The sequence below is a fragment of the Eubalaena glacialis genome, chromosome 11, assembly GCF_028564815.1.
Source record: "Eubalaena glacialis isolate mEubGla1 chromosome 11, mEubGla1.1.hap2.+ XY, whole genome shotgun sequence".
NCBI classification, from domain to species: domain Eukaryota; kingdom Metazoa; phylum Chordata; class Mammalia; order Artiodactyla; family Balaenidae; genus Eubalaena; species Eubalaena glacialis.
In genome coordinates, this window is record NC_083726.1 from 62,777,940 (window position 1) to 62,805,845 (window position 27,906).

General features: G+C 51.0%; 2 protein-coding genes across 3 annotated transcripts; both read left to right on the forward strand.

Annotated features, from left to right (window-relative positions):
- The first annotated feature begins 1,025 nt into the window (after positions 1-1,025).
- Positions 1,026-7,173, forward strand: KRT4 (keratin 4). 2 transcript variants are annotated; one of them, XM_061206291.1, is made up of 10 exons: positions 1,035-1,269; positions 1,306-1,532; positions 3,173-3,387; positions 4,354-4,414; positions 4,736-4,831; positions 5,391-5,555; positions 5,822-5,947; positions 6,375-6,595; positions 6,849-6,883; positions 6,992-7,173. In XM_061206291.1, the coding sequence occupies exons 1-10, from the start codon at positions 1,035-1,037 to the stop codon at positions 7,171-7,173; spliced, it is 1,563 nt and encodes a 520-aa protein (XP_061062274.1). The 2 variants fall into 2 exon arrangements, with proteins under 2 accessions (XP_061062275.1, XP_061062274.1); XM_061206292.1 differs by having other exon boundaries at positions 1,026-1,532.
- Positions 7,174-19,316: 12,143 nt separating this feature from the next.
- On the forward strand, positions 19,317-25,095 carry KRT3 (keratin 3). The gene is given in 10 exon segments (XM_061204446.1): positions 19,317-19,811; positions 19,813-19,839; positions 20,865-21,085; positions 22,013-22,073; positions 22,435-22,530; positions 22,814-22,978; positions 23,389-23,517; positions 23,825-24,045; positions 24,402-24,436; positions 24,908-25,095. Coding segments are annotated over 10 exon segments (1,638 nt in total).
- The last annotated feature ends 2,811 nt before the right edge of the window (positions 25,096-27,906 follow it).

Below are 27,906 nucleotides of genomic sequence, written 5' to 3' on the forward strand. Positions count from 1 at the left end.
TTGAAAACGTTGCTCTGGGAAGAGGCTCATAGGTTTCACCATTCTGCCAAAGGGGTCCCCAGCACCTTGGAACAAGAAGTTCCAAGCTCCTGCCCTGAATGCCGGGACCATTATGGGAAAACAGAACATGGCCTGTTCCGGTGGAGCCAAGCAAACAACTGGGCAGCAAACTGAGTAGCATGGCGCACACAATAAGGACCCAGCCTGGAGAACGCTGACCTAGAATCCTGCCAACCCAGACTGGAAGCCCCGAGAAGGAATGTGAGTCTTGAGGGCCCAAGGCAGAGTCACCTTTCTTCTGTCCCCAGCTCCACACCTGGCACATAGTAGGTTCTCAATAACTGTGTGTCAAGTCAAGGTGAGTCTTGATCTAGGTTTGGAAGGCTAGAAGGTTGGAATATGGATTTCCCCTTTTGTATGACTACATGGGGCCAAGTGCACATGGAAAAAGAGTAATGATAGTGACAAATAGCCGTGCAGCCTCTGACAGTTTACAAAGCACTCATTCTTCTTAATCTCAGGATCTTGACAGAAGGTGAAGGCAAATATTTGTAGCATTTCCAATTTATGGGTGAAGCAACTGAGCCCCGGAGAATGACTTGCGGCAGGTTTGCAGAGCGTGCATTTGAAGTCAGGCCCACAGGTTCCACATTCTGTGGAGTGAGCGACAGAGCGATGGGTTGTCTTGTCTGGAGCAGGGAGGCCCCTGGAGGCTGGTGAGATGGGAGTACAGTGGGTGCGGGGCCTGTGACCCAGGAGGCCCTGTGTCACCGGTTCAGCTTCTCCCGGCGGAGAGCGTGCCCTCTGAATGACTTCTGTAGGTGTGTTTGTGACATGTTCAGCAGGTGTCAGAAGGATGGGCCAGTGCCAAAGGCCAAGCCCAGGGATGTTTCAGATTTTTCCCTTTATGCCCCTGCAACCAAGCCCTGCTCTCCAGCACATATAAGAGACCCAGGCTACGGCTGTGGCAGTCAGTGGCCTGGCCCTTCTCGCTTCTCCCTGACAACTCTGAGCGTGTTCCTCTCTCTCCAGCCATGTTCGTCAGACAGCAGTGTGTCCAAGGCGGGCCCCGGGGCTTTAGCTGTGGCTCAGCCGTCGTAGGTGGAGGCAAGAAGGCTGCTTTCAGCTCGACCTCCATGTCTGGGGGCACAGGCTGCTTCTCCTCCGGGGGCTTCAGCCGCAGAAGCCTCTGCAACCTCGGGGGAAACAAGAGCATCTCCATCGGCACGGCTGCGTGCTGGCGAGGCGCTGGGTTTGGGGCTGCTGGAGGTTTTGGGGCTGCTGGAGGTTTTGGGGCTGCTGGAGGTTTTGGAGCTGGCGGCTTTGGCCCTGGATTCGGGGGCTCCTCTGGTGGACGGGGTGGTGCTGGCTTCCCCGTCTGCCCTGCTGGAGGGATTCAGGAGGTCACCATCAATCAGAGCCTGCTGACGCCACTCCACATGGAGATTGACCCTGAGATCCAGAAGGTCCGGACCGAGGAGCGGGAGCAGATCAAGACCCTCAACGACAGGTTCGTCTCCTTCATTGACAAGGTGAGCCGGCCCCTTGGTCAGATAAGGTGGTAGAAGCCAGGGTTTCTGAGTCCTGGCATCTCAGACCTGAGCCTGCTGCGGACTTGGGAAAACTGTGAACTTCTCTGGGCCACTGTTTCCCACCCAGTTAAGAAGAGTCATTTCTCTTTCTCTTTTGTCCTATGGCTGGTGGGAAAACAGGCTGCTCGAATCCAATACTTGGATTTCCTGACGTGTTATGTGTTACTGGGCAAATCATTCAACTTTTCTGCGTCCAGTCACCCCAGCTATAAAGTGGGTTCCTTGTTTCCCTGCTTCTTCTCAGGTTTTGGTTTCATAAATAATATGGTTAATAATTTAATAGTTAATTAATTATAGTTAATATAATAGCTTAATGACTGGCACTTCTGTTGTCAGAGCAGAAGACAACCAGGCTGGTTTCCCAAATGAGAAATGGACTGACTCTAATGGCAGATTAGAGTTCCTGGTAGGACCTTGGAAGGTCATTGTGTTCATCCTCTTGACTCTGGGCAAAATTGCTCATTTCTGGGTCTGTTTGAAGAGGATAGGGGATGGTTCTCTGCTTTTCTTTTTGGAGTCCACTTCCCTTCTCCATGCAAGGTCTGGAGGTTCAAGTCTTTTCTGCTGCATGCTGTGCTTCTGTATGATGGATGATAGCAAAGAGATTAGTTCCAGAGAGTCATTAGTCCAAAGATGAATGACTGAATAGATGACTGCAGCACATTTGGCCCAGGGTGCCCTGGTTCTCTGTGCAGCGAAGTCTTAGTTCTCTTAGATGAATGGGGCAAGAATGAACAATCTTGGAGTAGATCGAGTGGGAATATTTGCTCTTCTTGCTAGTTTGAATTAACCCATAGCAGCTTAAAAGGGCTTTATTGTGACTCTAGGACCTATAGATGGGAAAGTAGGACCAAGGGTTGGGTGCTTCCTTGTCTAATCTCCCTTCATCAGTTTAAGTTCAAACTGTGATCAGTCACACTTACCTGCTTTTCTTTCAATTCTGAAGCACCTAAAGTGGAAATATCATGCCAAACCTTGGTTTATCTGGCTAGATCTCTTCCTAGAGGGAAAGTTGAGGGAAGTCCCCTTGCAGCAGTGAGTCTGTGAGACTCAGAATATGTCTAGGGCTTGATCTTAAATATTTATACTCAGCTGTGCACAGGTTCCCAGGGACACACCAGGTGCATTTATAAGAAAGCTTGTTTAAAACATCTTCAGTGAATTTATCATTCCTTTGCCTTGGGTCAGGATCACTTTGAATGCAATAGCCCTTAGGCTGTGGTTGTATCTCCTACATTTGTTTTATTTTATTATTTCGTAGAAGTTCAGTATTCTCAGCAACTCATCCCTTCTCAGTAACTCTGGATCCCTGTGGTCGGGAAGTTGTTCTTGCTGCACAGTCAGGCCCCGATGCTTGGGCTCTGCTCTGCTCTTCCCAACACACGTGGCCCACTTGCTGCTATGGAGCGGGGCCGCCATGTTGACCCCAGCAGATAGTGCCTGGAGTTGCAACGTGGTGGCTCTACTCGGATGGGTCTTGGGCTCCCTGGTTAGCTTCGATTGACTGGGATGGTGTTGGCCAGCCCTCCTGCCGGAGATTCAGGTCCTCATCGGTCGGTCGGTGCTTGTGTTAAATACAGGTGCGGTTCTTAGAGCAGCAGAACAAGGTTCTAGAGACCAAGTGGAACCTCCTTCAGCAGCAGACGACAACCACCTCCAGCAAAAACCTTGATCCCTTCTTTGAGGCCTACCTCAGTGCCCTGAGGAAGCAGGTGGATACCTTGACCAACAACAAAGGACGCTTGCAGTATGAGCTGAAGATCATGCAGGACAGCGTGGAGGACTTCAAGGCCAAGTATGTGGGGAGGGGATGCGACAATCTGCCCAGCCATGCCCCAGGCCCCCCGGGCTTCTCTTCATCATTTAGAATCTCAGGCTCTGAAGAGACCCCAAAGGGTCAGGGAGGACCTCCAGTCTGTTCCCATGCTTCTACATGGTCACTTTTTTTAATGGGGTGAGGTCTAGTAACCCTAAGTTGTCCCAAACAGAAAATGAGTGATGTATTCAGAGAGCTGGGCTTACCATATACAAATAAGATAAAAAACCAAACAGATGGAAAGTAATACAGCAGGGTTGGAAGAATACAGGCTGTAGAGATAGATGGACCTGCTTGGCATACTGATTCCTTCACTTACTAGCTGTGTGATCTTGGGTGACTCGCTTAACCTCTCTGAACCTTAGTTTTCATCATCTTTAAAATGGCGATAATAGTTCTACTTTATAGGTTGTGAGAATTAAATGAAATTAAATGAGATAGAGAAAGCTGGTAGCATAGTGCCGGCCATAAAATGAACATTGAATGCAGAGTAGCTCTTATTATGCTCATTATGGGATGGAGCTGAGAAAAATACCAGCTCCCTCTCTCAATTCACTCTCACACCAAAGAAAAAGAACTGGAGTATTGGCAACACTCCTGAGAATTTAATCCACCCAATGGCCAAAGGACAGCCCTTCTATGGAAATAAAATCAACCAGATCATTGCTGGTTCTCCTCCTCACATCTTATCTCTTGCAAACAGTCTTTTTAAAATTTGGTTTTCACTTCTCTGAGTAAACTAGAGTCTAGACTGGTACCTCATACACTGTAATTACTCAATAAATGTAGGTGGAATGAATATCTGTATGAACGTGGGAAAATGTAGCCAATTAGATGGATTTTTCCAGATAGTTAGATGTTTGAAAACCAGCAGGAGAGAGTGAGAAACATTAGCTCACTGTGGGGCTTTTGTCTTTTTTTTTTTTTGCATCTTCCCATCCCCAGGTACGAAGATGAGATCAACAAACGCACAGCTGCTGAAAATGACTTTGTGGTCTTAAAGAAGGTAAGGGTTGAAGGAGGGTAGGGATGTGCTTCCACTTCCCTCGGGAGTGGCCTTTGGCTTGAATCATGGGTTCTGTCCATCTCTCTCATCTCCACCCCACTTGGTACTATCCAGATCTCACTGAACTAGGAATCAAGGCTGTGAAAAAAAGCCCATTTGGATAATTAACTTCCATGTCTGCAGGTGGCTTTAGGGGCAGAATAGGCCAAATGAATAGTCCCCCGCCACCTCACCTGGTTCTACCTTGTGTGTCACATAACACTCCCTGCCCCCTATTGGAATGCCTGTACCTTGTCTCTTATCCTCCCCCCTCCTCTGCAGGAGGTGGACGCCACTTACATGAACAAGACGGAGTTGGAGGCCAAGGTGGATGCCCGTAATGATGAGATCAACTTCCTGAGGGTCCTCTATGCTGCGGTGAGGACTCCATTTCGCCGCCCCCGCCACGACCCCGTTCAGGGAAGGGACTCCTCCATCTGTGAGGCTGCTGGTCGGAATTGACAGTTCGTTGAAAGGACTCCAGCTCCCTTACTTCAGGGCCCTGGGCTCTCAGCAAGGTCATGGATAGAAAGGGTTGAAGTGAGAGATTCAACTGAGAGATCTCAAAACCAGAGGTTGTCTAAGAAGATTAGGTCTAAAGATTGCATGGGATAGAATTTATTGCCGTCTAGCATTTCTCTAGTGAAATAGATCCATTCCCTTCCCTTCCATGCAACATACTCAGGGCCCCCTGACCTGGAGTAGCTGAGGGAGCAGTAAAGACTACAAACATTGCTTTTCTGTCTTGAGATATCACCAACCACTTGATTTCTACATAGAAATTTACCCCTCCTCCTTCTCTGTACACTTTGGGAATGCCAAGTTGGCTTCCATCTGAGCCTGTGGCATGGCCATTTCCACGGTGATGGCAGGTCTCTGGTGTCAGAGATTAGGGAAGACTCTCCAGGCGGGCTGATGTGAGACATTTTCCCCGCAGGAGCTGTCCCAGATGCAGACCCACGTCAGCGACACGTCTGTGGTCCTGTCCATGGACAATAACCGCGACCTGAACCTGGACAGCATCATCACTGAGGTCCGTGCCCAGTACGAGGAGATCGCCCAGAGGAGCAAGGCCGAGGCCGAGGCCCTGTACCAGACCAAGGTGGGTGTCGGGGGTCTCTCAGGAGCCGAGAGTGGCTTCTGGGACTCTGCTTTTGATGTCTGTGAGCAGACGATCATCAGCTCGAGCCCAAGAGAAGTCAGGGGTAAACTGATTCTTCTGGGTGGCACTGATCCTGGTCTGCCTGGAGATAGCATGACATTTTGTATTATCCCTGCCACCTGTGGCTATTCTTGCTGAGTCCACTTGAGAATAGACTCTACCCAAACACCCCTGACCCCTGCTTCCCTGTGTCTCCTGGGTCTTAGGTCCAGCAGCTCCAGGCCTCAGTCGAACAACATGGTGACAGCCTGAAGAACACCAAGAGCGAGATTTCAGAGCTTAACAGGATGATCCAGAGGCTGCGGGCTGAGATCGAGAATGTCAAGAAGCAAGTATGTGTCACCTCTACCCGGCCTCGGTACAGGGTCAGGGGCCTGATGTCTCCACAGTAGACAAGCAGATAAGGCATCAGACCAGAAGACCTTGAGCTAGTCTGTGGGGGATTTGTAGCTCTTTGCATAAGTCATACCCAGATCTTTTCAGCAATATCCTAGTTAACATGACATGATAACCTCAGCAAATAAGTTTTCTTGGCTCTTTTTCATTGGTTTTGCTCATTTTATCTAATCAGTCTGGTGGGGGCATTGGTGGACCCTAGCTGGAGGGAATAAAATGCATAAGAGTCAGGGAAGGTGGGGAGAAGGACAGACAGAATCCTGACATCCTAACCCAAGCAAAGCTGCTACAGGAGAGGGGGCAGATTTAGAGGTCTTGACAGCAGGACCCTGGTGATTGCCTGTCCCGTGCCCTTGTCTGCAGTGCCAGACTCTGCAGACATCCGTGGCTGATGCAGAGCAGCGTGGCGAGGTGGCCCTGAAAGACGCCTACAGCAAGCGCACAGAGCTGGAGGTCGCCCTGCAGAAGGCCAAGGAGGAGCTGGCCCGGATGCTGCACGAGTACCAGGAGCTCATGAGCGTGAAGCTGGCCTTGGACGTGGAGATCGCCACCTACCGCAAGCTGCTGGAGGGCGAGGAGTGCCGGTGAGGGGGGTGAAGGCAGGGTGGGAACAGGAGGAAGGGAGAGGGTCCAGAGCCATGGCCAGTCCGGGACACCTCTGCTGGACCACTTGCTTCTGTGCTGGTGTGTTATGCATCAGGACGGTGTTATAGAACAGGTTCACATTCAGGCCTCAAATCTGGCTACTGAAGGATGGGAGGGTGCTTGACACCTGCTTGTTGAACGAAGTGTGGCTGCAGGCTTGCTGAGGCTCACTGCTCTTTTTGTCGCCCACAGAATGTCTGGAGAATGCCAGAGTGCCATGAGCATCTGTAAGTACCGTCTGCCCCCGCTGTGGCCGTTTGTTCACCCCGGTTTGGGGTGAGATTCCTGGTTTCCAGCACTGTTGGAACGACCTTGTCCTTGTCTTTCTCCCGCAGCTGTAGTTGGTGGTGCTGCCAGCGCAGGAGGCGTTGGTGGAGGGTTAGGAAGCTGCTCCGGATTTGGCCTGGGTTCTGGCTCCGGAAGTGGTTTTGGGTTTGGTGGTAGTGTTGGTGTCGGCGGCAGTTCCAGCGGCAAGATCATCTCTACCACCACCCTGACCAAGAGATCCCACCGATAGATGAGGTGAGGTCCCTGCAGCCGCTTGAGGCCAGCCTGGCCCAGCCCTGGTGTCTCTGCTTCCTTCACCCCCACCTCCACCCTCCCTTCCTGGGGCTCGTCTTACCAGTGTCACCTCAGTGCCAGGGCGTGGACTCTGCCCTCTTGGAGTTTGGTAGCTTCTTCCTAATTTGGGCTTGCTGACCCAGCTGGAATGGGAGAGGTATCAGCTGACTCTTCACCTCTCATGGACAGAGGAGAATCCAGCCAGGCGCTTCATCTCCAGAATTATTAGGGTCACATATATCCCCTCCCAGCCCAATGCCGCCTCCTACCAGATCCCGGATCTCCCTCTACATCAGGACCAAACTCCTTCTCCATCACTTGGCAGCAACTGACCCTGCAAGGTCAGGACAAGAGCCACTCAGTACCCTGTCCACCTCTTCTCCTTCCCTCTGTCCATCTTTGGGTGAATCTTCAATAAAAAGCTTTTGTCATTCACTTTGAGCAATCATGTTTGTTCCTTGGGGAGAAGTCTCCAGAATTCAGGTGAAAGTGAAGGAGGCTGGGGCCTGAGGGATCTGTCTGTCCAAATCAAGGTTATCAGCTAATTTCTCAGATCTCTACTTCTAAGTTGCCCAGATTATGGGGAGAGAAGGGTCATGTGTGGAGCCTGAAGGCTGCCTCCAGAACAGGAGCACAGTCTCAAAGCAACCAACAGTTATCCAAAGATCGCGCGTTGCAGGCAATCAGGGTGGGGCCGTCTCAGTGCTGAGACCCAGGAGTATCTGGTGGGAAGGGGTGCAGGTCTGGAGGTGTGGGGTGTAGGGCAGGTATGGGGACAGGCAGTCAGAGGTCTCCACTGAATATAGAACAAGAGGTTAGGGAGCTTATGGAGAGTTTATGCTCAGCATCTAGCAAGGCCCTGTCTTCACGAAACTCCAGGCATGGGCTTTCCCACCAGGCCAGCAAGGCTTTCGGGAACTTGTTCACAGAATCAACAAGGTCATGCTTGTTGGATGGAGAAGTGAAAACATGTTGCTCTCACAGAGCTTTCGTGCTGAGCTCACTTGCCCTTGTCCTCAGGTGATTCTGTCAGAGGTTACGTCTGAGTGGCTGTCCCTGAGTGGTGGGAGAGAGGGGGGCGTGAGGCAGGTCTTTGGGGGCATTGGAGGGTGCAGCTTCCTGTTTGGGGCCAGCCCTGGAGATTCCGGTTGGATATTCAGAGGTGGGGGTCTGGGTATAGCCTTTGTGGACATCCTGTTTTTATACTGGACGGATTCCAAGATACCTGGAGTATCACAGTCTTCCCTTCTTCAGAGGAAGTCTGCACAGCTCCCCTTGCGCAGTCTGACCTAAATCCCTCCTACTATGGATGCAGACTGCACTCACTACCCTGGCCATCAATTGGTGCCTCCCACCCTCGACTGCCAGGGAGTGCATGCAGACTCCAATCCCTCCACGTGGTGCCTCCCACGGGCCCTTACTATGTGCAGACCGAAGGGCACACCATTTGCCCAAGGTTGGTCTCTGCCCACGGGGCCTTCGCCCCATGCAGGCAGGCTCAGGGCAGCAGGGCAGAGCAGCGAAATGTTAACCTCAGGGGTTTGCGCTCCCAGGCGGGGGCCTCCTGCCAGAAGCAGCCGCTAATCTCCCCATAGACCTGGGGCTCACCCCGTTTGGCAGAGCAGGAAGTCTTTGACTTCTTTCCATCACTGCACCCCTCCCCTGGGAGAATGCTGAATCGGCTCTTTTCTGAGTTTCTGGGGTGGGGAGGAGGAGTCAAGGGTTGGAAGCAGGGGAGGGGCTTCTCAAGTTCACCCACCAGGAAGTTGTAGGTCGCGATGGGCCATACCAAGAAGCCGAAGCCCAGAAGCCGGGCAGGTTACTGCCTTTTTTGTGCCCTCTGAGTGGGTGGAGTGCGGGAGCGGGGAGTAGCCAGCCTGAGTACCACTGTCGGGTCTCTCAGGGCCTCTTCAGTTGAATTTAATGACTTACACACAAAGTTAGATGGTAGATTATACATGTGCGTGTGTATCTTAGAATAAACGTGTTCTTATTTGTAGGCAAGTGGCTATGCGAGTGTGTTTGATTTTTATTTATATAAGAAGACTCCTGTTTTACATAAAAGAGGGAAAACCTACATGTTGGCTTCTACTCCCAGAACAGTCCCAGGGAGTGGATCCTGGCCATGGTCCAGGGTTTGGAGCTGGCCAGTCAAAGGGGAGGCATGGTGGTGGTGGGGAGATTCACTTCTGAGATAACAGGTGCCACCCTCCTCTCAGATCCTTTGAACTGGATTTCGCTGCTCTCTGTGTTCAGGGAACTGTGCATTGCCCACCCCCTGGAAGGCCCCGTGCTCTCCCGTTCCCTCCACCCCCGGAAACGCTCTACCTTGAGGTAACTGAAATCACTTCTCACATCACTGTAATGGCCCAGCTGTGGGCTGGCAAAGTTTTCAGTCAGGTTATGTGGCTCATTGGCCCTGAACCCCTGTCTCCAGCCCTGGCTGCCACCTGGCCCTCGGTTGGGCTCAGGCTTCTGGCTCTCAGGCAATGACCACAGCTGCGTACGTCCCTCCCCCTTCACCAAGGCCTTCTGCTTTGGGTCCAGCCCACTCAGTTCCCAGGAAATTCTTGCTACCACTTCTGAAGCCTCCCTCGCTTGCTGCTAGGAAAACCAGAAGGACAGAGGGAAGGGGGTTTATTTAGTGTGGTCCTGCTGTGGGATTTTGGCTAAGCTTACTGTTGGGACCCAGGCTTTGGCTTCAAAGACCAGAGGACCTGAGAATCAGGCGTGTGGGGCTTCCCTGGTGGCGCAGTGGTTAAGAATCCGCCTGCCAATGCAGGGGACACGGGTTTGAGCCCTGGTCCGGGAAGATCCCGCATGCTGCGGAGCAACCAAGCCCGTGCGCCACAACTGTTGAGTCTGCGCTCTAGAGTCCGTGCTCCACAACAAGAGAAGCCACCGCAGTGAGAAGCCCGCGCACCGCAACGAAGAGCAGCCCCCCGCTCGCCGCAACTAGAGGAAGCCCGCGTGCAGCAACGAAGACCCAGTGGAACCAAAAATAAATAACAAATAAATTATTTAATTAAAAAAAAAGAGGATCAGGCGTGTGCACTACCGTATCTTGGGTGGACAGGCAAGGTTTAGTGAGACAGCTGCTTAGGGAGATAACTGAGGGAACTGCGCCCCTCTTTGTGACTCCCCAGGGCACGGTACTAGCGGGACAGCCCAGGACCAAGGGAAGGGTGGGCTGAGGGAAGAAGGCTGTTCCATCTTTTTGCTGTGCTGAAGGTTGGGCCTGAACAGTCACCTCTTTATCCCATGGGAGGGGTGGGGGGGTAGGTAGGTGTTCTGACAGAGGGCAGGACTCTAATCTCCTCTAAGAGGAAGTCCTTTCTTCCAGGAAGTCTCCCTGGAGCAGCTCCACGCTCTTAGCTCAGCCCGCTGCTCGGCCTCCCTTGGGCCTCCCTGGGCCTCATCCTGATCACACCCCCTTCCCTGAGCAGCGCCCCGAAGGGCTGTGGCCTTTCGCTCAGCAGACTGGGAGCTCCCCTGCCTGCAAATCCACAGTCTAAGAGCTTCAGCTGGACAGGCGTTGCAGCGGGGTTCTCTGCCTTGGGGAGGACATCGTTTCACGTGAATGTGAGTGCGTGAGGATGGGGATTGCTGGGGAAGCAGACATACTAAATACAGATTTCCCACCCTTTCAGGAGACTGGTAAGAGCAATGGTAGATGTAAACAGCGAGGCTCTGAAAGCACAGGGGAGAAGCATTCACTTTTGCCAAGGGATTCAAGGAAGGCTCCCTGGAGGAGGTGACCCCTGAGATAAATCTTGAAGCCTGAGAAGGAGTCAGCCAGGTGAAAGGGGTGTAGACTTGAAGTTGCGGAGAGGGGCACAGGGGAGAAGGGTGCTCTCGGCAGCAAGAATACCAGAGTAGAGGCAGGGAAGCGTGGCGCCGTGCAGCGTGTGTAAGAACCCACAGCAGCTTGGCATCACGCCAGATTAAGAACAGGCAGTGGTGGGAGGGAGGCTGGAGAGGGAGGCCCAGGCCTCCACAGTGGAGGACTGTGGCTTGGCCCATCGTCTGATCTGTGCTTGGGCTTTGTGTTCCAAGACTAGGCAAGCTCAGAATGAGGTGCGTCTGAGAGAACAGGTCTGAAAGACACGGAGAGGGAACTCTGGGTCACCTGCCTTCAGGGAGTGGTCTTTAGGCCCATGACGTGCTTTGGACTCCTGTCTGGGAATGGCCATATCTGCACCTCACTGCCTTTCCACGTGGCTGTTATGCTAAGCCTTGCCATGCTCCGCCTCTTTTCCCAGTCTTGTTCGCCAGGAGGAGAGATTCTTTGCTGTCATTCCCTTGTCTCCTGGCAGGATCGTCTCCCCCGCAATGATATTCATTCCTTCAATATTTGTTGAGTACCTGCTTTTGCTAGAGGCTGTGAATCGCTGTTTCTAAATCTCCTCAGATAACTTACACGGTATCCCACGGTCGCCTTATTTCCTACCATGATCACACCCTCTGCTTTACGTCCAGCTGGACTCCCTGAAATTCTGCAGTGGAGAGATTGAGAGCCCTGCTTTTAAAAATCATTGCACTGAAAAATCAATTTAAATTTCCTCTTAACCTTCTCTTCCCCAGGTTAAATGATTGATTAACCATTTTTTTCCTCCTCCCCTTTTACCTTTTGTTTCAAGCAACTTATTTAATAACTTCCCTTTTTTGTTTTGTTTTGAATTTCCCAGCAAGGACAAGATGTGATTTCTGCTGTTTACAACTTCCGGTTTGAGGAGACACACCAGACAAACATGATTCAGCACAAATATGGTGGGGAGGGCCTATCAGGCAAAGGAATCTTTTATAAATAAAAGGTTCTTCAGGGTGAACCTCGCATTCCATTTTATTACCCTGTTGATCTTCTCTGGAATGCTCTGTGGCTGCTGTCCCTTCAATTTCTTCTTCCAGCAGGAGGTAGAAGTGAGTTGCTTAAAAGCAGAAGGCAAGTTTCTGACCTGGAAGGTAAGGAAGGTGGAGTGGGTCTCACAAGTTCCCCCTTTACCCTCAGAATCTATCCTCACACAGCAGCTAGACTCATTCGCTTAAAAGTCAGCTTGAGACTCACCTTTGCTGAGCCCATCAGTGGCTTTGCCTCTCAGAGTAAAAGCCGATCTTAGCGTCTCAAAGCTGTGTGTCGTCGGTCTCCCCGCCGCCCAAGACCTCATCTCTGATGCTTGTCCTCCTCCCTCACTCTGCTTCAGCTCTGCTGGCCCCATGCTGCTCCCCAAACACTCCTGACTGGCCTGCCCCAGGGCCTTTGCACGTGTGGTTTCCTCTGCCCAGCACACCCTTTGCTCAGGTGTCTGCATGCCTTGTTCCCTCACTGCACTCAGATGTCTGCTCTGGTCTGCTCAGACCACCCTCTACGAAATAGCACCCTTCTCATGTCTACCCCCCTTTTTCTGCTGCATTTATTTTATAACACTTTTCACAGCCTGGCATAATGTGTATTTATTTCTTTATTGTCTGCTCGCCACTGGCGTGTGAGCTCTAGAAGAGCAGGAACTTCATTACTTCATTCCCTGTGCCTGAAACAGTGACTGGCAAATAGCAAGTGTTCCATAAGGATTCACTGCATATTTAGAGAGAGCCAGGGCAGGCTGATCGGGGCTGATGCTTTGCCTCTGAGGAAGATGAACATTAAGTCAAGAATATGGAGAAAATGAGGTGCCTGGGTCATCACAGGAGAAATTAATTCGTTGAATTAACCTGTGGTTTGTCCCGAGCAACAGAAGAGGCCCTATTGTCATGTTAGGACAGAAGCACATCCCAAAGTAACATAAAATGACAAATACAAAATAATAGCTAGTGCTTCCTGAGTACTAACCATGTCTAGGTTCCATTCTTAGTGTTTGCCATACATTATTTAATTCAATTCTCGCAACAGCTATGGAAGATTAATCTGCTATTATTTCCATTTTATTTAGGAAACAGGCTTGGGGAGGTTTAGTAACTTGTCCGAGATCACACAGTAAATGAAAAAGAGGCAGAGCTAAAATTCAAACCCAGGATGGCCTGACTTACATGGGTAAAGCCCATGTCTAACCCCTCTACCCCCTCAGGATTGATATGAGCCAACAGTTAAAGAAAGGCATAGAATCTCAACCTGCATTGGAAGAAGCTGTATCCACATCACAGACAGTAAGGGTCCTCCTAATAGTTTTGGTGCACATTACACCACCTCTGATTTTTTTTTTTTAATTGAAGTATAGTTAATTTACAATGTTGTGTTAGTTTCAAGTGTACAGCAAAATGATTCAGATTCGTTTCCATTATAGGTTATTACCCACCTCCAATTATTTTATCTTAATTAGGCACCATGATATTAAGAGCAAAATGGAGTGAAGAGAAACCACATGTATTGAAGACTGGGAGAAGCAACGGGGTATATTTAACTGGGAGAACAGCTTCTGGAAATTCAACAGTATTTTCTAATGTTGGAACGTCATCATACAGAAGCCAGGGAAGTTGGTGTGTGTTACTCTGAAAGGTCAGATGAGAGCAAATCCATTTCAGTTCAGGTCACATTGAAGACCTGCCAGGACCAGATGCTGATGGACACAGAGGCAAGGAAGTCTGGCGGTGACAGGACTCAGAGGGTCACAGTCCGGCAGGGAATCTCAGCTGGGGACTGAGAGCTCTGTCTAAAGGACAGAGCTGTCCAGAAGCGGAAGAGGCTGGTTGGCAGGAGTTTGAGACCTGAGGCGGACACGCCTCAGTTAGGGTGGCTGCTGTGATAGCACGAGGGTTCTGAGCGTCCAGATATGCACAAACGACTGTAGACTGAATAAACAGTATGTCTCTCATGTATATGTATTTCATTTCCAAATGTATTTGATTATGAGATGCAATTATATTTAAAAGTATTGCTGAATTCATGGTAAATATATATATATTCTCAAAGGATACTGAAAGTATAAGTTCTGACATATGTGAAGATCAATATAATTTTCTGATGTTAAAAGAGGCCTTCAGATCCAGAGACGGTTGGGTGCCATGGTGACGGTGGACAGGTCAACCCAACTTCACTGATCCCGTGAAGAAGAGTCTGGCTGCCACTGGAGCAGGAGGCATTAAAACTAGATCTAAGAAGATCTTCCGCGGTTCGGGGTGGTGCCTGGCTGGCCTGGGCAAGCCAGAAGATTTGATGAACTGCCTTCCATGGGGATCCTGAATAGGAGAGGCTGCGTGTGTGTATGTATGTGTGTGTGTGTGTTTGTATGTGTGGGACTGCCTCAAGGTAGAGAAGTGGACTGGCTAAACTCTTGGCTACAGCACCCTGTGAGGCTCTGATTTTATACACTGCAACACAGTGACTCACTCTTTTCTCCAGGGAGAAGGTACTTAGGCTACTTAGTTAAGCTTCAAATAATCCAGGTTTTTTTTTTTTTAATTAATTTATTTAATTTATTTTATTTTTTGCTGTGTTGGGTCTTTGTTGTTGCATGCGGGCTTTCTCTAGTCGTGGTGAGCGGGGGCTACTCTTTGTTGCGGTGCATGGGCTTCTCATCGCGGTGGCTTCTCTTGTTGCAGAGCACAGGCTCTAGGTGCACAGGCTTCAGTAGTTGTGGCTCGCGGGCTCAGTAGTTGTGGCTCGCGGGTTCTAGAGCACAGGCTCAGTAGTTGTGACGCACAGGCTTAGTTGCTCCGTGGCATGTGGGATCTTCCCGGACCAGGGCTCGAACCCGTGTCCCCTGCATTGGTAGGCGGATTCTTAACCACTGCGCCACCAGGGAAGCCCCACAATCCAGGTTTTGAAAGTGAGTGTAAGCCAACTCCGTTTTCTCAAAATGTTTATTGGGTCCCCCAAGTCTGGAGGGCTGGGCCCAACCATCAAGAATTTCAATTCACGGATTGCTCCCTCCTCTTCCATCATTTGCATCCCTCACGACTCTCCAATCAGAATTGACACCCTAGTCCTGCTAATGTACTCCCAATCCCTATTTTGCTTCCTGTCTCCTAGTGGCCAATGTCTTCTCTGTAATCCTGGGTGCAGAATAAGAATAGATCAAGCTCACTTTGTTGTATGGCAGAAATTAACACAACATTGTAAATCAACTATATTTCAGTTAAAAAAAAAGAACAGATCAAGCTTTTTTCCCCCCTCCTTCCACCACCTGCTGGGGAGGTCCCAGATCTGATGACAATGGCGGTTGTGACTTCGCTTCTCAAGGATTCCTCTCCAAGTTAATTCCCTCTGAAGGAATGACAGGTATGGCTCAGGATCAGTGGGCTCTGGCAACGGCTGGTATCTGCCCCACTGCGGGGCAGAAGGGTACCTTGCTTCGCTGTGGGTTTAAGAATTCTTAGAGACCCACTGCCCTGGACTTCAGGCCCCCCACCTGGCCATGCAGCAGCCTCATTCTGTCTGGCACAAAAGGTAGGCCCTCTATCCTGTTCTCACCCACTTCCCCAGTGTTTTCTCCTACAATTCCTTTCTGTTCTAATCAGGCCTAACTCATCACTTTATTGATCAGCACTCATACTTGCAACTATGAGCATCCATTCTGCCTAATGTAAACAAACAATAATTTATTAAAGCACATTGTTGCTCATGGCATCTCTGGGAGCTCTGCCGCCCGGAACCATGAAGTACTTAGTTTTACACAGTCTTGTAATGTTTGGCTTTTCTGCACTGTGAGCTCTTTGAAAACCATTCTCTCTACCACATAGTGACTGAGAAAGTCCACGCTTGCTAAACACTCCTCATACTTGTTCACGGATTTCTCTTTGTTGGGCCAGAAGCTGAGGCCTGCTTCCCCGCATCCCAAATCATGGAGCTGATGTGATTCCATCTATCCAGCCCCACGCTGTGCTCACATTCCCTGGGGGACCTCAATGACTAATTTGCAAATGGAATAATCATTTGATTGGATTGATTCTTTTGACAGGTATGAAAGCTGAAATTCTCCACGTGATTTTTAAACAAAAATAGTTAAAAATAACAGTGAACACTGAACAATTACACTGTGCTAGGTACTTTCTAGGCATGACAATGACTCTATGAGAGGGGTACTTTTAGTAACTTAATTTTACAGATGAGGACACCGAGGCACAGAGAGGTTAAAAAACCTCCTCATGGACATACAGAGACGAAGCTGAGATTCAAAAGCTGGGTCTGTTTTCATAGAGAACAGACCTGTGGTTGCCAAGGGGGAGGGGGGTGGGGGAGGGATGGAGTGGGAGTTTGGGGTTAGCAGATGAAAACTATTATATATAGAATGGATAAACAAGGTCCTACTGTAGAGCACAGGGAACTATATTCAATATCCTATGATAAACCATAATGGAAGAGAATTCTGAAAAGAATGTTTATATATGTATAACTGAATCACTTTGCTGTATAGCAGAAATTAACACAACGTTATAAATCAACTATACTTCAATTTTAAAAAATGAAATAAAACCTGGGTCTGTTTGGCTCCAAAGTGCATACACTTAAATAGTAAGAGAAAAAAATATGACCTGATTTTTGTGATACATTTCTTGAAACACTTGACAGAGATGTCACTCATCCATCTATGCTCCTGTGAGAATGGGAGGGGTGGAGATGAATGACTGTCTTTATGGTTAATGATGCTGAAATGTAGAGAATTTAAATAGCCTTGGTTATGGTTAGTCACGGGGAGGTGCTGTTCCAGCTCTGAGTTTGGTTCATTCTTTAAACTCTGGTTCCTCTGAGGGAGCAAAGCCGAGGAGGGTGTCTGTGGGCCTCGGGCTAATTTCACCTGCCATTAATCCTTGGGTAGCAGTTGTGGAAAAATCAGGGGTATAAGTCAGATGTGCTGGAGAGGGAATTCCAGTACTGGGCGGGGGGCAGATTACATGACCTCAAATGCCCAGTCAACTTCAAGTTGATTCTGTGATGGATTACTGACTGATTCTTGGTACTGTGATTCTACAGCATTTTTCTGCTGGAGAGGAGATGACACTCATTTGCATGTATATTTTCTTAAATCTGAACTCCAAATTTGAGAGGTTCCTTATGTTGAGATAATCTCAATTAGCTTGGACTACCTTATGTAATGGGATTTCAATTAGCTTTTGACTAGTTTTATTTGGTTGTAATCCAGCAAATAGGCTTAATTCATTCGTTAATTGTTCAACTGATGGACTTATTTGTTCACTCAACCGACCAACCTTTAGGAGCATCTATTATTGGCAAAGCACTGTGCTAAGAACCAAAGGGTCCAGTATATTAACCAGACTGTAAGCTCCTGGAAAGTTTATGGTTTTTTTTTTTTTTAAATTAATTAATTAATTTATTTTTGGCTGTGTTGGGTCTTTGTTTCTGTGCGAGGGCTTTCTCCAGTTGTGGCGAGCGGGGGCCACTCTTCATCGCGGTGCGCGGGCCTCTCACTGTCGTGGCCTCTCTTGTTGCGGAGCACAGGCTCCAGACGCGCAGGCTTAGCAGTTGTGGCTCACGGGCCCAGTTGCTCCGCGGCATGTGGGATCTTCCCAGACCAGGGCTCGAACCTGTGTCCCCTGCATTGGCAGGCAGATTCTCAACCACTGCGCCACCAGGGAAGCCCAAGTTTATGGTTTTATTCTGGGGAAGGGGCCACGATTTTGCAGAGCCTGGAGGTAACAAAGCAGGGAGAGGACACAATGGGAGAACCAGGCCACTGAAGAGAATTTCACTTCTTCTGCACTTGGGCCATCCCTAGCCCTGCCCAGTGAACTCCGAAGAATCCACTGTCCTTCCTTCCTTTCCCCCCATTCTGAGGAGGCTCCTGCCCAGGCCACATAGGTCACACCATTGGCGGGTCCAATCGTGCAGCAGACAGAAGGTAAAAGCCTTGCCCTGGAGAGACACATGGTGGACTTGGCAAGCTCCAGACCCGTGCAAGAAAGGCAAGCCCAATTGGACAAGCCTCTGAAAAACTTCAGACTGGCAGATTCTCAGGTTTTCAAAGTCACACAGGTATGGCAGTGCTGCCGGCCCTGCCGTGTCTGGCCTCCTGAGGCTAGGGGGATGGGTGGTGGGTGTCTGGACACTGAGACCACAGACCTCTCGGGAGCACACATCCCCTCCACCAGAGAATGGTCCCAAAGGGGCCCCCCGTGTCTTGTTCACAACGGTCTCCAGTGCCTCATCCAGTGCCTGACATGAGTTAGGTGATCTGTAAATATCTGTCATATTGGTGGTAGAATTGATGTTTGAATTTCCAGTTCCCTGGGACTTGGGCTGAGACCAGGGAGGTGCCAAAAATGGGGGGGAGCAAGAAAGGAAGCTTTAGAGATGCCTCAGAGACGGGGAAGCATGTATGGCTTTTCTGGGAAGTTTTCAAAACAAATAAACAATCAAACAAACAATTTGACATGTTGAATTTTGCTGACGGCTTATCAAAGCACATAATGTTAACTCCCCTTTTTCTTAGAAGATAGTCATGAACCCAAATGCTGCAGCCTCCTGAACTACAGCTTGGGAGAGAGGGGGAACCCAGGAGGCAGCTTGTGATGGTTCTGGGCTTTGTTTCCAGGAAGGGAGGAAGAGAGGCCATCCCTTGATCCTCAAACCCAGCACAGAGCTGGGCACACGGTGGGTGCTCCGTGGTCATGTGTGGGCTGTGGAGTGGACTGTATCACTCTTCCTATTGAGATACTTCCCCTGAGTCCTTGGGTGGGCTTCACTGTCTCCATCACCCAGACAACCAGAACCTCTCCAACCCACCTTCCACTCCATCCTTTCCAGAGTTGAGCCCAGCTCTGGCAGGGCCGGGGACAGCTGACTGGCAGACAGATGAGTGTGCCTCCTGGGTCCTGCCAGACAACGCTAGGAGGTGGCCATGCCCAAGGAGGGGGCCAAGCCAGGCACCACCCACTGCCAGATAAGCCTGCCACTTTAGCACTTTTACCATTTCAGATTATTTTTAAGGTGTGTTTAGTAGCCTGGAACAAACTTACTGCCTTGAGGGCAAACCCAACGCATGACTACTTGAGATTAATTATCTCTCCTTCAAAGTTTGAGCCCAGCAGCCTCCTAGATGTATATAAAGGGATTTGTTCCGCACATGTCTTCAGTTTGCTTCTCTCTTCCTCTGGCTCTCAGTGGCCTTGTTTAACTCTTGCACTTTCCCCTCACCGAGTTTTCTCACCATGAGCAGACAAGTCTGCAAGACACCCGGTGGCGGGAACCAGGGCTTCCCCGTCTGCCCCGCTGTGGTCTCCGGCAGCAGGAGAATGAGCTGTGTGGCTTGCTCTGGGGGAGCCGGCGGAGGGGCCTGTGGGTTCCGAGGCGGAGCAGGAGGCTTTGACAGTCGCAGCCTCTACAACCTGGGTGGCAACAAGAGCATCTCCATCAGCGTGGCTGGTGGCTCCCGGGCTGGGGGCTTTGGGGGAGGGCGCAGCAGCTGTGTCAGTGGCTTTGGGGGTGGCTATGGAGGTGGCTTCAGTGGTGGCAGAGGAATGGGAGATGGTTTTGGAGGAGCTGGTGGCTTTGGTGGAGTTGGTGGCTTTGGCCCGGGTGGCTTCCCTGGGGGAATCCAGGAAGTGACTGTCAACCAGAGCCTCCTGCAGCCCCTCAATGTGGAGATTGACCCCCAGATTGGGCAAGTAAAGGTCCAGGAGCGAGAGCAGATCAAGACCCTCAACAAACAAGTTTGCCTCCTTCACTGACAAGGTGAGGAAGCTCTGACTGGTAGGTTGGGGACTTTGAATTTGATATTTACATACAGTGTTTAGGATCAATCCCGAGTGGTCCAGGCTGGAGGCGGAGGGGTTAGGCAGCATTCTTGGGTCTGTGAAGATGTTCAGGGCTGATTGTCCACATGGTCATGTGAGTGGGAAAGACAATGGTCTCCTGTTTGGACCCAGACATCCCCCCAAGCCCTGCTTGTCTGACTCTCTGCTCAAGTCTCTCACCTGTTGCCTTATCCAGCCTGGGCAGGGGGCGCTGGCAGCATGGGGTGAGGACCATGACCTCTGGCAGGGAAGGGTCTGACCCAGAACTGGGGGCTTTTCAAACATGGGCTGCCCTCTGGGGCTTTCCAGGAGGCCTGTTGCCTCCATGTGCTGTGCCAGGCAAAGGAGGTGGGCGCCCTAGAGATGGGATTCAAGAGGCTCACGTGGAAGCTGAGTCCCAGGGGGCTGCTGAGACCCTGGTAGCTCAGTCTACACCCAAACCTCGTCAGGAAGGGAAGGGTGCTCAGTGACCTTTGGACCAGGAGAGCTCACACCGGTTGTCTCTCTCCCACCGTGATGATGATAGCAGCGTTTCAACAGTATCAGCTCCCAGTGATTCACATGCTTTGAAGGGCTGCAATGTCAGTGGCGCCTCAGATGGAAACGACCCTGTTGAGGTTTAAGCACCTTTTTGCAGCACGTGTTGTAATTGTGGAAGTTGGAGTGGAGTCCTGAAGTCCCTGGGAACGCTGAGGGCTCATCTTTACAATTCTCCTGCTTCCAGGCAGGGGTTACTTCCAGTTTCCACACCCATCTATCCTTCTGTAACTTTCCAAGCCATTCTGCATCTTTGGTGTCCTGACTGATGTGACTGACTGTACCCTTTCCAGCTACAGTAGGGGCTTTCTATGCCTTTGTGCTGGGGGATACGGAGACACAGACACCCAGTCCTGCCCTAGCCACGGCCCCTCCGCTCCTCCGCTCCAGGTGTTTCCTGATGTTGCTTCCCCCAATGCACTGCAGGTGCGGTCCCTGGAGCGGCAGAACAAGGTCCTGGGAACCAAGTGGGACTCGCTGCAGCAGCAGGGCACACGTTCCATCACAGGCACCAACAAACTCGAGCCCCTTTTTGAGGACTACATCAACTCTCTGTGGAGCTACCTGGACGGCATCCTGGGGGAGAGAAGCTGCCTCGATTCAGAGCTGAGGAACATGCAGGACCTGGTGGAGGACTTCAAGAAGAAGTGAGTGACAGAGGCACAAGTGGGAAGATGCCGCGGGCGACCCTGTGCCGGAGTCCCAGCCCTCTCACTGCCTTCCCCCCTGCCCGCTGGGTCACTTAGCCTACTTTCCTCTCTTTATCTTCACGGAGGACAGCTTGGTTCATTGGGTGTCTCCTCACCTTCCTTCCCGAAGGATAGTCCTTTACAAATAAAATTAGAAGTTTAGAGTTGAAGAAGTGCTTTTTCATGAGCCAGGCTGGGGAAGATCTCAGTTGTAGGATCTGAAGGATGCTGGGACAACTCACGGGATGGTGACCAAGCACCCCAGTCTGCCTGAGATTGAAGGGTTTCCCAGGACTTGGGACTTTCAGTGCTACAACTGGACAGTCTGCCTGAATGGATGGGGATGGTTAGTCCTCCTAACAGGGAGACTGTGAGAGGGTGTGTTCATTTAAGAGGGGTGGGAGAGGGACAGAGGATCAAAGAGAGGCACTTCCAGAGTTTCAGAGAACAGTGGTGTTTATGACTACCTCAAACTCCAAACTCAGCGAATTTTTCTTTCTTTCTTTCTTTTTTTAAATATTTATATATATATATATATATATATATATATATATATATATATTTATTTATTTATGGCTGTGTTGGGTCTTCATTGCTGCATGCGGGCTTTCTCTAGTTGCATCAAGTGGGGGCTACTCTTCGTTGCAGTGCACATGTGTCTCATTGCAGTGGCTTCTCTTGTTGCAGAGCACGGGCTCTAGGCACACGGGCTTCAGTAGTTGTGGCACGCAGACTCAGTAGTTGTGGCACACGGGCTTAGTTGCTCCGTGGCATGTGGGATCTTCCCGGACCAGGGATCGAACCTGTGTCCCCTGCATTGGCAGGCAGATTCTTAACCACTGCGCCACCAGGGAAGTCCCAGCGATTTCTTTTTAACTCTTACAGATATGAGGATGAGATCAATAGGCGTACAGCTGCTGAGAATGAATTTGTGATCCTGAAGAAGGTAAGGGCTGTGTGTGAGGTTCCCGGGGCTCATAGGCACAGGTTTCCAGCTGGGCTGGGGGAAGCTCCTTACTCCTCGGCCATGGTGCTGCCAAGTTCAGGTGGTTGGAGCCAAAAACAGAAGCCAGGTGCATCTTAGTCTGGAGAGGTCCCTGAAGGAGTCAGTTCATTCATTTTTAGTTTTTGAGTGGGATGGAACTTCCATCATCCCAGTGATGTGAATCACTCCTTCATGTGGAGACCGGCCTCGGATGAGGACCGATCAATCACAGCCCTGATCCTCCTGACTCTTTCTTGCTGCAGCTGCAGTTTGTTGTGTGTTCCTTGGAGAATTAAGGCCTTTATGTGTCTGTCTTTCTCAGAACGTGGACGCTGCCTACATGAACAAGGTGGAGCTTCAGGCCAAGGCGGATGCCTTAATGAATGAGATCAATTTCTGGATGATGCTCTATGATATGGTGAGGATGTTTCCTACTAAGAGGGGGAGAGAGGGAGGGTGAGACGTTTTCAGATTTGATATGTAGGGCCCCGGAAGACTGAGCCTAGAGATAAGGCCCCTTGTTGGGGTTCTGCAGGGGGAACTACAAACATGGGATTCTTTGAGGAGCTGGGGGAGAGGGTGGGGCAGGTGCACATTCAGAGCTGACTTAGTGGATGGGTCTGTTGACCAGGATTCTCTCCGGGCCTCTGTGTGCTTCTTGCAGAGGCCCCAAGAGTGGACAGTCCCCTCTGTGTTGGCAGGAATTGTCCCAGATGCAGAGCCACGTCAGCGACATGTCTGTGGTTCTCTCCATGGACAACCACCGCTGCCTGGACCTGGACAGCATCATTGCCGAGGTCAAGGCCCAGTACGAGGAGATCACCCAGAGGAGGAAGGCCGAGGCCGAGGCCCTGTACCAGACCAAGGTGGGAGCTAGGCACCTCTCAGAGGACCCACTGAGGGTCTCAGGGAGACTGTGGCCCATGGGACGTCTGGGTGGTGACTATTGGGTGGCTCCTCTTGGTTCTTCTCTTTGGAGACATCCCTGTAATGGTTGTTCAGTTGCAGAAAGTGCTGCCCCCTGGGGGGAGGTGGTTCCACTGTCCCCTGCAGACCACATGGGACCGACTCCAGCTTGCTCAGGGACTGCAGGGTGGGAGAACCTTCTGCAGTTCTCTTCCCTGCTGCCTCAGAGGTGTCCCTGCAGAAACATAATTCGGTGTCATTTGAACAAAGTGCTTACCAAGTACCTCAAAGTTGGCTGGGTGATGTTAGTGATGGAGAAACAAGTCAGGCAAAGCTGCGTAAACACCTCACCTTCCCTTCTATTCTCCAGTTGGTCGAGCTGCAGACCACGGCCGGCAAGCATGGGGATGACCTGAAGGGCCCCAAGAGTGAGATCTCGAAGCTCAACCGGATGATCAAGAGGCTGCGGGCTGAGGTCCAGAATGTCAAGAAAAAGGGGGTGTGGCCACGGATGCTGGTGTCTAGGCTGACCGATGAGGGGTGGGGGCTAGGATCTTAGGACTGCTAGTGTGGAGGGGACTTCTGGGGTCATCTCAGGCAGCATTGGCCTTCAGGGAGTTCAAAGACCAAGCCAGTCTTGATGGCTGGTAATCCACAGGGGAAATATCTCCATGGATGAAGACAGACGGAGGTGCTAAGGAAGGAGTGACGTTGCCTGACTTGCTATGGGATAATCTATTTTAAGACTCAGAGAGCCTGGGACCCTCCTACTGGGCTCATCCCTCCTCCTACCTCCCCCGCTCCAGAACGCTAAACTGCAGACGGCCATTGCCGAAGCTGAGCAGTGTGGGGAGATGGCCCTCAAGGATGCCAATGCCAAACTCCAAGAGCTGCAGGCTGCCCTACAGCAGGCCAAGGATGACCTGGCCTGGCTGCTGCGCGACTACCAGGAGCTGATGAACGTCAAGCTGGCCCTGGATGTGGAGATCGCCACCTACCGCAAGCTGCTGGAGGGCGAGGAGAGCCGGTGGGCCTCCACTGCCATCTCCCCACCTTCCCTGCCCCAAGTCACAGGCTGAGGGCCAGATAAGTGACCAAATGAATGAGGTGGAGGTCTGCTTTTTGCGAGAGGCCCCCAGCTTGCACAGGCCTTGCACAGGGAAGCGCTTGCCTTTGCTAGTTCCCTCCCTCCCTAGGCGGCCAAGTGCATATGTAACCAGCATACACAGGGGCTCTTGTTATGGCCCATGGAAGGGCGGAGAAAGAGTACTGATCTGCCAGGTTTCTGAATTCCATTCTGGTTGCTGTTTGTCACTTTCATCCACAGACTTGTTGGAAATTGGCTTTGTGATGGAGCTATCCTTCCCTTGCTTTCTCATACAGGATGTCTGGAGAGTGCCAGAGTGCTGTCAGCATCTGTAAGTAGCCAAAGAAAGCATGACAGTGCGAACTGGTTCTGAAATATCTGTACTAATACGGGGTGGTAGCAACTAATTTAAAAAATATTTCTATAGTGGTTGGAGGGGTTTTCTGGGGGCTGAAGGGACAGCAGATACGCTTTTGTACTTGTTCTGGGTTCAGGGCACTATTAATAGGTCTATATGACAGATGGGGATTATCCAGTAGGGAGCCTGTTAATGGGAGGAGAAATTCTGGACAATCTCCAAGGAGGGTCTTCAAAAGTTCATCTATGTAGAAGGAACCACTGGGAAATCCAAACTGACAACACTTGCGGGGGTGATCACCTCATGACATCAGAATGTATCACAATGATCATCAGGTGCAAAGCTGCCTTGATCGCCTCCCAATCATCCTGGGCCCAGGGGATCGTTATAATACAGGCAAGTGGGTGCCGGGAGCTGATCGCTGTACTGTCCTCTGCCCTGCAGCTGTGCTCAGCAGCAGCAACACGACCTCAGCCTCAGCGGGGGGCTTCGGAGGCAGATACGGCGGCGGCAGCAGATTTGGCTCCAGCTCCGGGGGTCGCTTCGGAGTCAGTGGCGGAGGCTTCAGCTCAGGCAGCAACCGTGGCGGCAGCGTCAAGGTCTCCCAGTCCTCCCAGCGCAGCTCCAGATAAATATCGCTCAGGGGCACCGCAGCCACCCCAGCGCCTCCTGTCCCCATCCACTCCTTCACTCCGCCATCGGCAGCCCCCTTAGCGCCCTTCCCCACCCCGACCCCAGCCCCTGCTGGCAGCGCTCTCTGGGCTAGAAGACCAGGGTCTCTTGCCCCTCCGTCCTGATCCCCAACCAAGCACAGCCGTGAGAACTTCAGGCTCTTCGGCTCCAGCCTGTGTCTGTGATTGTCCAGGTGTGGCCTCAGCCACCACCTTCTGCTGCCCTTGGGGTCCCCTCCCTGGGTGGCATGGTCACCACAGTTCTGATGTATATAACACACAGGTCCCACTGCCCATCCGTTCTGTCGCCAATAAAGTGCATTGTATTTCACATCAGGCCTCTGAGTCTCTCTGGCCGCCTTTCTCCCACTGGACTGACTTCTTTCATCCTGCCTCACGTGGGCTGTGCCACCTACAGAACAGCTGAGTACCAGTCCTCTGAAACCCAGGCAGTTCCTCTCTATTGTCCGTTGTATGGGGTCTAAATGGGCAAGATCTGGTTGTTCATTTATTCTCTGAGCACTGGGGGAGTCCTGCAGGGAGGGTGGGGCACACCCCAGGAGAATGGGGGCAAGTTCTTGGGGGGAGAAGGCAGGACCCCGCAGACATCCCTCTCCTTGCCTTCTCTTGTTTGGGGGAAACTAAAAGGGCCTTGAGGTGCTGAGGGGCTTGAGGACAGAGGATTTCTTTCCTTGGTGCTGGTGCCCGCTCCAGCTGACATCCTGAAAGCTTTTCCCCCATCAAGGTGCACCTGGGAAGGTGTGAGCTGATAGAATGCCAGGGCTACAGGGATTTCCCAAGAGCCACCTGACCCAAGTCTGACCCATGAACTCCTCCCCGCACCAAAGTATTACATGTCCATTAAATCTTCCCTCTTTGGAGCACATATGAGAGGTTTTGAGAAGTCTCATAGGAAAGAATACCTATTGGTTAACTCTAACCTGGAACTTTCCACACCCCCTTCCCGGTAAACAGCTATTAACACCCCTCAGAAAATGTCCTGCTCCTGAGTACTGTCTGTATGCACTCTGGGTCCCCGGATGTGTGTGGCAGCCATGGAAGCTCCTGGCATTTGCCCTGCACCAGGAAGCCCTGATAAAGTGTTAGTTGGCCTTGGGAGTGCTGTCTGGAAGGTCCTGGCTGGAAGGGACTCAGGCACAAGGAGTCCAAGAATTTCATTTGCAAAGGAGAGGACTGAGGCAGAGAGATGGAGTGACTTGCTTACCACCAGAGAGCATCCGAGGGGCTGAGCTGGGAGCACACCTGAGGATCCGGAGTCTGGAGCTCCTCCACTTCCCCACTGTCTCTGAGGCTGCAGCTGCTGCCTTCCAGGCTCAGCTGGCTGCCTGGGTACCCAGGGAACACATAGATGATGGAGTGGAATGCTTAGCCAAGCCAGGCCAGGGAAGCAGTATTTCTATCTTAGGCCAAAGCTGAATTTATTTCAGAGAAGGGAAATGACAGTTAAAGAAACAAAGAAAACTGGCTACTGGGGGTCTAAGAGATTCATATGGAAATCCCACATCCAGGCTTGGTGGAACAATCTAGTCACTGGCAGTTCTCCTTGGATCTCCCAGGAAGGCTCTTTGACGGAGGTGGGATTCAGTAGTTTTTGCTTCATTCTGGGGCAGGATGGTACCTTTTCTTGTTGGCATCCCTCTGCTGAAAAGGAGTGGGAGAGGTAGGTGGGGAGATTCAACGCCTGCCCCAGTTCAGAGGGCTGGCCCTGTGGTGATATGCCAGGCCAGTTTCGGTACAGGTGCTTCACCCTGGATGAAGTCATTATTTATTTATTTATTCATTTATTTATTTATTATTGGAGTATAATCGCTTTACAATGTTGTGTTAGTTTCTGCCGCACAGTGAAGTGAATCAGCCATACGCATACACACATGCCCTCCCTCTTGGACCTCCCTCCCCTATCCCCCCCATCCCACCCAACTAGGCCATCACATAGCACCGAGCTGAGCTCCCTATGCCATACAGCAGGTTCCCACTAGCTATCTAGTTTACACATGGTAGTGCATTTATGTCAAACCTGATCTCCCAATTCATCCCCTTCCTTTGGCCTATATTCATTAAGTGTTTACTCTCTGGCCCTGGGCCAAATGTTGGAGATGCATTGGTGAGTGAATATCATTTCTCATTTTCTCTCAAAAAATGAGCTGTCATAAGAGTATGAAGCTGTCATAAGAGTATGAAGAGAAGAAACCAGGGCCTGAGCTGGAGAAATGACAGGACTTGTGAATGGATTGGACATGGGGGTGGAGGAGAGGGAAGATTCAACTGTGATGCCCAGTTTCTCAGCTGGAGCAACTGGGTGGCTGGTGATACCAGGTACTGAGGTGGAGGGGGGGGTGTGTGTGGGAGGGGGGATGGGTCTGAGGAGGAGCTTCAGGAGCTCTAGAAGCTTTAGATAAGATTGAGTAGCTCAGGGGACCGACGAGGGGCGGTCTCCTGACTACACTTGGAGATGTGAGTGTGGATTCAGAGGGAGGCCTGTCAGGGCTAGAGACTCCACTTGGATAGCATCAGCATAAGCCTGGTTAGGGTGGTTCCTAAGCCGTGGGAACTGATGAGAGAGGAGGAGGGAAGAGGGCCCAGGTGAGAGCCAAGGAAGCCCGGCATTCTGAATCAGGGAGAGAAGGAGACAGCCTGGCTATAGAGCCAGGTCCAAGTTTTCCAAAATGCTTCCACCTAAGAGGTCCAGGGGTTTCTAAATGGGCCCTAAGGGAAGCCCAGATCGGGCTCAGTCTTCCTGGGGACACCGTC